The sequence below is a fragment of the Medicago truncatula genome, chromosome 5, assembly GCF_003473485.1.
Source record: "Medicago truncatula cultivar Jemalong A17 chromosome 5, MtrunA17r5.0-ANR, whole genome shotgun sequence".
Classification (NCBI taxonomy): domain Eukaryota; kingdom Viridiplantae; phylum Streptophyta; class Magnoliopsida; order Fabales; family Fabaceae; genus Medicago; species Medicago truncatula.
The window spans coordinates 12,942,347-12,954,837 of NC_053046.1; the positions used below are offsets into that span (position 1 = coordinate 12,942,347).

The 12,491-nt window shown below is 33.6% G+C and overlaps 1 protein-coding gene across 2 annotated transcripts; it reads right to left on the reverse strand.

The window, feature by feature from the left end:
* Positions 1 to 1,994: 1,994 nt before the first annotated feature.
* On the reverse strand, positions 1,995 to 12,287 carry LOC11408546 (probable sphingolipid transporter spinster homolog 2). Of its 2 annotated transcripts, XM_039834306.1 has the most exons (17): positions 12,175 to 12,287; positions 12,041 to 12,141; positions 11,817 to 11,948; positions 11,641 to 11,742; positions 10,442 to 10,546; positions 10,272 to 10,347; positions 10,096 to 10,170; positions 8,312 to 8,414; positions 8,154 to 8,219; positions 7,269 to 7,314; positions 6,303 to 6,394; positions 6,022 to 6,098; positions 5,634 to 5,747; positions 5,077 to 5,196; positions 3,531 to 3,659; positions 2,947 to 3,025; positions 1,995 to 2,620 (listed from the first exon to the last, which is right to left on the reverse strand). In XM_039834306.1, exons 2-17 carry the CDS (start codon positions 12,091 to 12,093, stop codon positions 2,496 to 2,498), a joined length of 1,494 nt encoding a protein of 497 aa, XP_039690240.1. In that variant the 5' UTR covers positions 12,094 to 12,141; positions 12,175 to 12,287; the 3' UTR covers positions 1,995 to 2,495. The 2 variants fall into 2 exon arrangements, with proteins under 2 accessions (XP_039690240.1, XP_024640025.1); XM_024784257.2 differs by lacking the exons at positions 12,041 to 12,141; positions 12,175 to 12,287 and having other exon boundaries at positions 11,830 to 11,948.
* Positions 12,288 to 12,491: the final 204 nt, after the last annotated feature.

Consider the following 12,491-nt stretch of genomic DNA (forward strand, 5'->3'; position numbering starts at 1 on the left):
AAAAATGAATAATGTTAACATCACACTGCCTAACACACTATTATAGCAAATTTACGTGGAACCTACATATTATAGTAGGATTAATTTGAATTTTAACAAATAGAAAAATGTTTTTTTTTTAAGGGAATACAAATAGAAAAATGTTAAAATGTGTGTGTTAGATAGCAGCACATTATACCGATAGAGTCAAAATTGATCACAGTTCATGATGGATAATAAAAAGGTGAAATATCCAGCAAAACTAATATCTTCATAATAACAAGTTTAATCTTCTTGACTGAGGCACTTCAATTTCATTGTTACAAGTTATTATGTAAATAGATTAATGTGAACGCAATGTTGTCAGTAAAGTTCCAAGGAATAACAGGTAGATTGGGAATTATAAAAAATCAAGAAAACCAAGCAAAACTTTGAGTGAGGCAATGGTGTGATCCATTCTTAAAGAGAAGGACAAAGGGGTTGGAGTTGTAAAATGTGGTAGAGGCTGAAAAAGTCCCACATCGTTTAGAGCTTCCCATCAAATTATCTATTGTGGCATTGTAAGTAACACTGTGAGACTTCAATATCATGATAGATGATTTGATTTAATTCTAATGTAAATATTTACCAATTAAGTATAAGTTACATAAATATTTTCTTATAGTCTCTTTTAATATGAGTTGTCTTATTTCTTGTAGTCTCTAGCTCTAAATTTTAAATTATTATTGTGCACATGTATGTGGGTAAAATAACATCTAGGATGCGAAAATTTAAAACAAAAATTAATTAGGTTCGCCGAGAGGAAGTCCTATTAACCTTCTCGTGTCGTATCCATTATCATCATAAAGGACCACAAGACTAGGGTGTGTCTTAAGTCATTGTACCCACTAAAATATCAATTCCAGGGTTAATTGGTTGATTCAGTCAATTTCTGCATTTTTCATGTTTTTTGGTTTAGTAGCTCGTATGAATTCTAAAATCCGGATGTGTAAAATACGGAAATTAGCTTAAAACATGGTTTTGTTGGTCATAATTCAGATTCTAATATCTTTTTCGGTTACGATCAATATTCTAATATCTGAAACTAAAAACCACACTATTGAATTTTAAAATACGAACAAGAGTATTTTCTGACGAACGAGGAGTGTGTGAGAGGGAAAATAATTTCAGTTGTGATTTTGCTTTTTAAAGAAAAATATTCTTGAGTCAAAATGAAAAGAAAAATAATCTTAGTGGAGTTAAATTCCAAATAATTAGCAAGTTTATTGTTTTTTTAGAGGAAGCAAACTTATTGTTGATTGATGCATTATTTTGGTACAACTTTAAAACAAAATTCTTAAATGTGACAATCAATAGTTGATTTTGATCAATGATTTACGCGATAACATTCCTTGAGCAAGATCTAAAAGGGATTATCACAATTGAAGTAAAAAGAACAATCACCACAAAATGAGATTTCCTAGTAAAGAAATCGTAAGCTATGAACTTAATTTTTAAATTTTTAATCACCTATGAAAATATGTACTCCATTCGGTTACTATTGTAAACAAAACTTCACATTTTAAATATATTGAATAAAATTAATGTATCTAGTCTTTATTATAGAATAGATACAGTAACTATTCGTTGTATCTAAGAAGTGGAGTTTTGTTTATATAGTGATCGGAGAGAGTGTACACTAAAGTACATAACATGTTTTTTTTTATTGGTTGCTAGTTTCTTCATAAGCTTCTTTTTGTTGGTGAGTTCTTCATAAGCTATTTCAATACGAATAAACGTTGCTACAAAAAGAAAACGGACAAAGTCACAAACATAATTTTACTTCATTCATATTTCTAAGTTCATTCCTCTCCCTTTTTTTGAATTAAAAAAAGCATATTCGTGTACTTTTACTGAAAAGAATTCGAATGTGTAATGACATGCTCTTCTATGTACTCCATGTTTGCTCCTGTCATGACGGGTAACATATTAGTGCATTTTCTAACCATAGGACGAAAAAAATAAGAGCATTTTGATTGTCCCTGAAAAGCTTGGAGAATTGTATAGAAAACAAGAAACTTTGGCAAGTACACATTCCCAGCAGAAAATATATGCTGCTAGTTTTTCTTTTTCTTTGAAGTCAGTACTTAATTACAATAATTACATGAAATAGAATAACAAATATCCACTAATAGTTTCTTTTTCATGGCAAGACTTGAGAATTACAATACTTACATGGAAACAATAATTTGATCATGATGAGTGGTTATCCAATATCATGATAAGTGGAACGACAATTTGATAGTGATGAGTGGTTACAAGACTTGGAAAATATTTCTGCAGGCTCCTCCAGACATGTAAAGTTTATGCTATATCCTTTTTCCCAACAAATATCAAAAGTAGCACCCACCACCATTTTCTATATGACTGATTATTAGAGAAAATATGCTACTGATTTTTACCGCTTGAAAGATAAACCAGGATACTTTCATTTGCAAATTGTAAGCATAACATAAGCAATAAAAATGCGTGAGAAATTAGGCTTGACTGGAAGCATCATTGATTCCTTCAAGCAATGGCTTCCTTACCCCTCTTAGGGTTGTGGTGGATTCGTCTTCTTCATCATCTTTGTTAAAGAGATCATCACTTTTCAAAAAGGTTCCTGTAGAATTTATATGATTAAGTAACTATAAATAATAATCCAGGTATGTATATATCAACTTTCAATAAAAAAACTTTCTTTATATATCCAGTAAGGGGTACTGTCATTGAGGTTCTTATTGAACAAATACCTGCACATCACTTTTGATCTCTACTAGAACACATTAAGTTTGGAAAAAAGTTCACACTTCAGGTTAATTACATAATGAGATCACCGATGAGTAGCCAGGATTGGCATTTCCTTCATTACAACTTACAGCTCCCCTCGTGATATAAAGAATGAAATGAATAACTAGTAAATTACGTGTAAAGCTGTGTGACGCTTACCTATGAACCATACTCCAGCAGCAAGAAAGAAAATTGATGTTAGACAAATAGATGTTTTCCTCCAGTCGTTAATATGATCCTGTGCAAGAAAACTGAGCTGCTTAGAGTTGATATAATGCATAAAATTAAACTCTAACAAAAAAAGGCAAAAGGCTGAATATTGCCAAGAATATTTAAGCCACATCAATATGCAAAACAGAAATCTGTTTTGTTCTTGCCACTTATTTTCAAACATCTTGTAATAGATCTTTAAAGGGTACATTACTAGTTAATTATCTATCTTCTAGTTTAGCAAATTAAGACTTGAACTCCTTCACATCAACCGGAGAGTTAAGTAGATAATGACATGACTAAACAACGATCCATGATTAAATTAAACCATGTGTAACATGTATCCTACAGCTTACATTGGATTGAACATACAAATGTCCATAGAAAAGGCAAAACTCATGTCTGATTACAGATCATACTAAAAAGGCCAGACTCCAGAGTAGGTAAGATGAACTTCACTAGAGCGCTATAAGTGGAAATCATCTAATAAAATACATGTATGACAACAAAAATATCAGGAAATTCAGTACAACCTGCAGGACCCCAACGAGTGGTGCGGAAGGGACATCACCAAAGATATGGATTGAAACAGTAGAAATTGCCATAGACAGTGGCCTCAAACTTGGTTTTACACAACGGAGAGAAACATAATTTACTGGAGCCTGCAAAAAGAGATTATATCAGAATACAATCCAGAAAGATAATATCAATTGATGAACTGATGATTGAAATATCTATTGAACTATCATTATGCCATTATAGGAAACCTGGAAGTACCATATCCAATCAAATGAGGATGCATTTGGTTAGTACTTACACAAATGTTATGTTTTCATTAATAAACTCAAAAAATGTAACCTTCTCTCTTTATTTCCTGTTTTCAAATAATCGTACAAGAAATGAATGTTACTAGTATTTTTGGTCCAAACGAAACGCGCGGATTTCCATCAGTACAGCCAAGAAAAATCAAGCAACAACAGACCAGCCTAATATAACAATGCACACACACTCTGATATTTGATCAGTGTGACCAATGCAATAAATATATAATTACTATTAAATGAGCAGCCAAACCATGACTTCAATTATGAAAGTACAAAAAAGAAGTTGAAAGTCCATTGTATTTCCCTTACGCCGTACTATGATATCCAACTAATATTTAAAAAAATTACCACAAAATTCAATAATTTCTTTTGAACAACACAAAATTCAATAAATTAAATAATAAGATTGCTAAAAACATACCATATTTTTTTAAAAAACTTCTTTGTAAACAATATTCTTAACGCATATCTTACCATCATGGTTATATGGTAAAATTTTCAAACCACTAGTAACATTAATATTCTTAATGTTATATTTATCATCGTTTCCAAAAAAAAAAAACTTAAAAAAAGAAAGTTGAAAACAAAGTAACAAATAAAAAAAGAAAGTTGAAAACAAAGTAACAAATTTGTAATTATTGATGAAAGAAAAAGCATTTCTAAAAACTAAAAACACCCTCAGGCATCACATACTATGGTGTGTAGTTAATCAAGCAGTCCAAAGCAAGGTTGTCAAAATCGCTCTAAAACACCCAAGATCGTACGATTTTGCGCTTTTTATGGCCATCACCGATCTGGAGCGGTTTGCAGATCGGAATAGCCGTCGGAGCGGCCGGCGCGCCGAGGAAGAGCGGAAGATCGCAGAATCGTGCTATAGATCCAAGATATGGTCTGCAATCCCTCAAAAGAAATTATATACAGGGTCACCCTTAAAGCAGACAACAGAAGTATCCAATGATTAGATTGTTTCCTGAGAGCATTAACTAAATCCAAATTAAGGCAATGGACACTTTAAGGCAATAACTACAAAATAGATACACAGACTTGTTTGGACTATTTGCAATTTTATTTAGTCTATTCATGCAAGGCGACGGAATGGTCGGTAAACTCGCCCAAGAAGTGAAAAGGATGAACCAATCTCAAAATAAAATCCAATACAAAACCAATAAAATGCAACTTTCATACAAATAAAAAAGCAGGTAAACACTTTTAAGAGATAAACAAATTTAATCCAGCAATTGATTCATAAAATTACCTGGGTGGCGAATATCAGCAGTTCACCCACAGAGAAGAGGATGATGAAACCAAACAAGCCCTTGAAAAGGAAAGCAACCAAGCAAAAGATTGCCCCTAGAAATGTTGCTCCAGAAAGAATCTGCAATTGTAACAAGAGAAGCCAAAGAAGAAATGAACTGAACAGCGTAGCATAATATTACCATGAACGATTGAAAAAATAAGGTCAAACTCATTGGAACTTCTCCATAAATATAATAAATATGGATAAGGATACAAATTCACTGGCAATCTCTGTTTTATCTTAATTAAAGAAATACACACATACACAACATGTTTTATGTCTGTACAAAGTGGCTGACAAAGCCTTGTGAACAATGATATTAAATTCAAGAAATCATGCATAGTATTACTGGTGTAAATAATTTTCCTGTATCTAGGTCAAGAGATATTTTAAATCCAAGCAATACACAACCTTTGCGAGCCTAGGTTTTCAATCAAATAACGGACAAAAAACAGGGGGACTCATCAGTCATTTGACTTATTTATAGTGCATGTAAATGGCATAACCATGTTTACCTTGAAAGCATTTGAGATTGTTGAAGACATCTTATCAAGAATCAAGCCTCCAGCTAAAGTCCCAAAAATCCCACAAACAATTGTAATACCTCCAAACAACAAGTCAGCATTACTCTGTCAAAAAAAAAAATGTCAAGGAAGTGCATTCCTACCAGCAATGCTGGAATTGTACCAAAGTAAAAAGGTAACAATAACACAAAAACAACATTAAGCAACAACAACCAAGTCTGATTCCGCTAATTGCGGTCGACTAGATAAATAAATCAATTACATTGGACTCAAAAACCAAACTTTCAAATAAAAAAAGAGCATTTAGATTAAGGCCTTCTTGATTAGTTTCTCACAATACTTAATACGATAAAATTAATGAAGGAAAATATGAAAATACCATATGGTAAATACTATATCCTGCCTTTGGCCCCCAGTAGGAGTAAGCTCCAATGACAAAATTGTATGCTATATACCCTGGCAATAATTCAATTCTCAAGTAAGGAGAGAAATAACATGGTTTAGAATCCTCAAAATAAAAAATTATTCAATTTATCGGGAATTATGGTCGATAAAACAATCACACTAAATAATGTTCCCATTTTTTATATGATAAACCTTAAGTTCCAGAGATAAATGATAGAAAAGTAATTATCAGCAGGTAAGGAAAAGGAACAATACCTAGAACATTTATAACATACACACGCTCATGCAAAAGCTCCTGCATATCATTCAAGAATCTGGTGAACTGATTCCCCAATTTGGATGTTAACCTGACAAGATCGCAAACTTACTCAAACTTGTCGAATAAATAATGTTTTGATTAATCTCTTGGAACACAAGAAGAAAACAAGATTGCTAAGGAGGCCCTAAAATTTACTCGAACTTCAGAGGGGGCACCCATCACGAGAGCGTAAAACTGAGTTTTAATCATAATATGCAAAAACATTAAAATAGGTTACAACAAAAGTTCTTTGAAAGTAAGAATTGGTGAAAGTGTGGGCATTTGTGATTAATATGCTATGGCAACTTTCTTCTCTTTTCAGTTATATTAAGATCAATGCATCGATCTAATAGCAAAATGATACATGCCATCAAGTGAGATAATCCAATTTCCAGTATGATATGTGACTATGTGTGTTTGTCCCTGACTGACTGTCTACTGGCATACTATCATTTTCAGTCTGACTAGAGTCCTGATAAGATTATGTTGAAATTTGGGGCCTAACTCATCCTTACAAAACCGGCTTGTAAGGTGAGGAGTGCTTCCTCTTTATAAACTCTGATCAAGCTTCCTATCTAACCGATGTGGCACTAAATCCACCCCCTCAAAGACAAGCCAACATAAGGCAACTAGGTGCAGATCGCAATACAGGTGGAATTACCAACACACCCCCTCATGCTCAGGGCGGGATTTCCAACAGATTATCAATCTGCAATAGTGCCAATGACAAGGTCACTGGTTGCTTCAAGTCACAAAGACTTCTATCTAACATAGTAGAATTCTGCCCCTAACTTCATTTTTGTTTTCCCATTTTTCGTGCATGTTTAAAAATTCGTTTTGGTGTTAAGGTTTTCCTCTGCTTGGAAACAGAAGCAGGGAAACACAAATAAAATCAGAAAATCAAAGGCAACAGAGCAACTCACTTGGATCCTCTGATAAAGGCTTGATCTTCTGCAAGGATGCCATCATCTATATACAAGTGAAACCTCTAACTTAGAGCATAAAAATCATTTAGTACCACAAGAAAAAAACAGACCATACAAAAGGAAACAAAGGTAATATGGGAACCAGGAAGCAACAAAAAGTTTTCAAATATTGAAAATACATACAACACTTAAAGTACATACGATTATTCTAATTTTTTAATGATTTCCAAACAATATGGCTTCTTCCTTGAGGATGAAAAATAACCTTTAAAAACTATGAGAGATATAATTACTATAAAGGCAATGCATTTTCTGGCATTCACTGCAATTGCAGCTTTTGACTGTAAACCAGACATACTGCAAAACATGATTTAAGCCTACATCAACAATATTTTTCCTTCAACTGGTAACAGATACATATGGATACCCACCAGCAAAAAAGGTAAAACGTTCACTTATTTTTATATGAAGACAACACACTCTACCCTCTTCTTCTCTTGGTTAGTATTACTGCTGTATTTCAAAATTAAAATTTATCTAGCGAATTTTGTCCAGCCTTTGAATTTTCTCACAAGCTTGTTTGGTTTACATTTCCATTCTCTGTTTTAATTTTTAATTGCAAAAATACCCCCTATTTTTCACATTGTTTTTTGGATTCAAATAGTATATGAACAGGGGTATTGAAAAGAAATTCACTGTATCTCATACAAAACAAAAAATATGAAACAATAAAATCTTGGTAGCATTTTTGTATTTAAAATTAAAAATAAAAACAGAAACCAAATCTGCCCTACATTTATGTCTCCCATAAATTTCAGAAAGATACCAAAGAAAATATAGAGCATAAATTGCCCTAGCAGTATACAAAAGATGTAGAGATACCTCCATTTTCTGAAACATTTGTTTCATTAGATGTTCGAGTCTGCTTGGATTCCATGGGACCAAAACCTATTATCAGAAATCAGATAATGAATTACTAAAGAAAGATTAGAAGAATTAAGGGCAATCTAAAAACTTCTCAAACAGAATAAAATGGTTACCTTTCAACTGCAAAGGCTTTATTAAAAAACCCAATATGGGAAAAGGAAGCATGAAAATCGCCTCACCCCAGAATGCAACGCGCCAGTTAAATTGGCTTCCAACCTATACAACATTATTTGAAAATTTGAAGCAGACTCGTTATCTAACTAAACAATGTTCAACATTCTTATATAATAATAAACGAGCTGAGCATGGTCATTGAGCTTGCAATTTTCCAGTAGCTTATATAAGGGTAATACAATAGCTTCTCAAAAAGTTGAAAACTAATTTTTCTCAATAAATATTTGCTATTTGTAGAATTCTTAACATGTGCCCTTAGGACAGATGTTAGCATGACCCTAAATTAAAAGCATGGATAATGTACTCAATAGTTCTGCAGAATTCCATTATATATAAGTTAATCCTTCATAACCCAACTATTTTTGCAATGGTTCAATTCAAGCTATGTCCTTTCTTTTTCATTCACTTATATTATGGGAAGTACTTGACCATTCAATTTCTAGAGCAGTCCAGTGAAGGAGTTAAAGTGGGCTTGAAAGAGGTTGTTGTCTCTCATTCACAGTTTGCTAGGGGCACAATTTCACTTTCAGAAAAAGGAAGAGGAGATTTCTGATCTCTCTCTCTCTCTCTCTCTCTCTCTCTCTCTCTCTCTCTCTCTCTCTCTCTCTCTCTCTCTCTCTCTCTCTCTCTCTCTCTCTCTCTCTCTCTCTCTCTCTCTCTCTCTCTCTCTCTCTCTCTCTCTCTCTCTCTCTCTCTCTCTCTCTCTCTCTCTCTCTCTCTCTCTCTCTCTCTCTCTCTCTCTCTCTCTCTCTCTCTCTCTCTCTCTCTCTCTCTCTCTCTCTCTCTCTCTCTCTCTCTCTCTCTCTCTCTCTCTCTCTCTCTCTCTCTCTCTCTCTCTCTCTCTCTCTCTCTCTCTCTCTCTCTCTCTCTCTCTTCTCTCTCTCTCTCTCTCTCTCTCTCTCTCTCTCTCTCTCTTCTCTCTCTCTCGTCTCTCTCTCTCTTTTTTTTTTTTTTTTTTTTTTTTCTCTTCTCTTTTCTTCTCTTCTCTCTTTCTCTCTCTCTCTCTCTCTCAGCTCTCTCAGCTTTATGGACATTACTCTTGGTCAAAGACTAATGTCTATAAGCAGTATGGTGGGTGTTAATCTAGATTGTCAAACTGATCCCCTCTTTACATCAATAGCAGGTTGTCAGATCTAGGAAACGAGGACATTCCAATTTATTTGGGTCATAGGTGGTAATCAAAGAGCTACTTCTTTTTAGGATCCAGTATGAAGAAAATCTCAAAGCTCCTATAGAGTTGGAAAGGGACTTATTTTTCACTAGGGGGCAGATTATCCTCATTCAGAATGGTCTCCGAACCATTGCATTCCTCTGCACCACCCATCTATCTTTTATATCACAGTTGGGAGTGACAGACACTAAAAAAATTATGAGGAATTTTTTTTGTCAGGTGCTGCAGATATGAAATATGACCAGCGGTGTAGTCCTAAGAGAGAAGGGGGGTTGGATCTTCACAAGTTGGATTAATAGAACATTGCTTAGGCAAGAAAATTGTTATGCCAATTTCCCTTGGAATGTCATTTCCTTTCACATCAGGTTATCAAGAGCAAATGGGTGGGATGCTAATGTGGCAACCCAAACATCTCATTGTTTTTAAGTAAATGACCGGGACGCTATGACAAGGTCATATGCACATCTACATCTATATCTACACACACACACACACACACACTGAGGAAATGAGACAACACAATTAACAGATATAGTAAAAAAGTAATCTTACCAATCCACCATAAACATAGCCCAGAGCAGTTCCGGCTGGTATACACATGTAAAATGTAGCAAGCCATGCTGTTTTCTGCCATCAATAAAAACACTATAAAGCTGAAACTCTGAATCTAATATTGTAGAGAAACATTTTTAACGAATTTTGGAGGGGACTGAAGAAATAAGTCAAACCTGTGCAACAGGGGCGTTGTCATCTATGAATGGTGCTGCAAGACTTATGAAGGAAGCCTCACCTACACCGACTAGCCTGTGAAACAAAATGCTGTCAGTCTTGACTCAAATATAAAATAAGAAAATGATGAAGGCCTTAAAAAGTTGAACGCACTAAAATATTCCCTTACATTCGGCATATTGCAATAGACCAAAAATCAAAAGAACTGCCACATCCAGCTACTGCAAATGTCCAAACAGACAATCCAACACCAATAAGCCGGAATGGATTGTGACTGAAAACATAATAATGTATTAGATCACCATTCAATTAGAGGGAAAACATGGAGTTTGCAAATATTTAATCTCATGTTAAGCTACATAAGCTTTGTCTTAGAATATATGGTTGAAATAGTCAGTGTCCAATTCATGTGATTCTATAGTATCACTTTGCAATAAAATGATATGCATTCATGACACTTAACATGCTGAAATAAGACATCATTCATTTCCCTTCAATGTCTAGATCTTCAAAATAAAAAATATTGGTTCAAAGTTGATCAAATAAACTCATAATTGATGATAGGAAGGTTACGTAAAATCATCACAGAAACAAGGAGAAACAAAAAAGTGATTTTCTTTCTGTTTCCTTAAAGATTAAATAAACCACATGAGAACAAGTAGTCAATTCATTTAGAACTATAAATATAATAAACTGTTTCAGTGCAGAAATAGCTAGTCATCTGTAGAATTATTACACCATTATGATTACATTAACCAAACTGCAAGGAAGAACTTAGGAGAACAAAAAACTATACAGTACTGTGCAAGGTCCAGGAGGAGTCAAACTATGTAATCCATGACAGGTTTGTTATTCACTGATGTGAATTTTAAAAGAACATGAAATGATCAGACAAATAACCCACGTATAGACCTTAGATTCTTTAGTAACCAGTGAATTTGTATTCAGAATCTAGAAAACATAATTTTCCTTTCTTTCTTTCCCTAGTGCCAGAGATAAAAACTGTCGAACCTTTTGGTACAAACAGTTCTACGATAACATATTGGATATTGTTCCATCTAAACATTACTAAAAAATTTAGGATGTTCGAAGATTAATTCCTCTCATCCACAAATTACACATGTAAGAGGATTCTTAGGCTTACGATGTTGTTGTCTTAAGTGAAATATTCAATTTGTTCAATAGAACTAGATCAATAGACTCAAGAATTTCACTACATCATAACGAGTCATTAAAACAACCCCGGCATGTCAAGGATTTTCTTCTGGTATTTACGTTTATGGGGACTTGAAGGACCTATGAAAATGAATTAATTGAATGTAATCACATATGTGCAGAGGCATCTAATGCATAATGAATGCAACGCACCTTTTGGCAAGAGAAGCAAAAATTGGAGAAGCAATTAAAAGTCCAACCATAAATGCAGATGACAAAACTCCATCTTGAAAATTACTCAAGTTAAAATCCCCCCTGAAATGTAAAAAAAATAATTAGAATGACAGACAGGAAGTAAATACAAGATTAGGAGATAAGTCAACACATACTGAATTCCAGTACCAGCGGTACAAACACCAGATTCAGTACAAGTTTCAAGAGTTCCATTAACACCATTGCTAGCTATAGCTCCTCGATCCACATAATTGATCAAATTTATAATACAAAATATTATAAGAAGCCTGAAATCACCACAATATATTTATTATTAGATTAGATTTATGAGAAATTCTAAACATAGAAAGACACTGAAATGCAAAAAAATTAAAAGTACCTTTTGGGGGTAAACCACGATGGATTGGGAGGTTGACCAGATTTGGGTACCATTTTCGCACGCAGGGAGGGAATTTGAATGGAAAAATATTAAGCAATGGTAAATTCAAGTTTGTTTGCTTTGTATATATCGGTTCACACCGCTCCAATTTCTTACTTTGTTTACTAAAATATCTTTTATTTATGATCAAGTGTCTATCCAAATAAAAAGGACTTGTATATTGTCTTTTCTTGCATACATCAGACAATTACAACAAACTAATATTTAATTAATATTATGCGGCCAGCTCGGAGAAGTTTTGAGCCTAATAATAAACAAATTTTTAGATAATAATTTTTTTTTTCTTCTTGACATAATCAGCGTGCTTCAAGCAAAATTCAACTATGTTATCTAATAAATTTATCTATTTGTGATACAATTGATAAGTGATATTAAGAAAGATCATTTGACC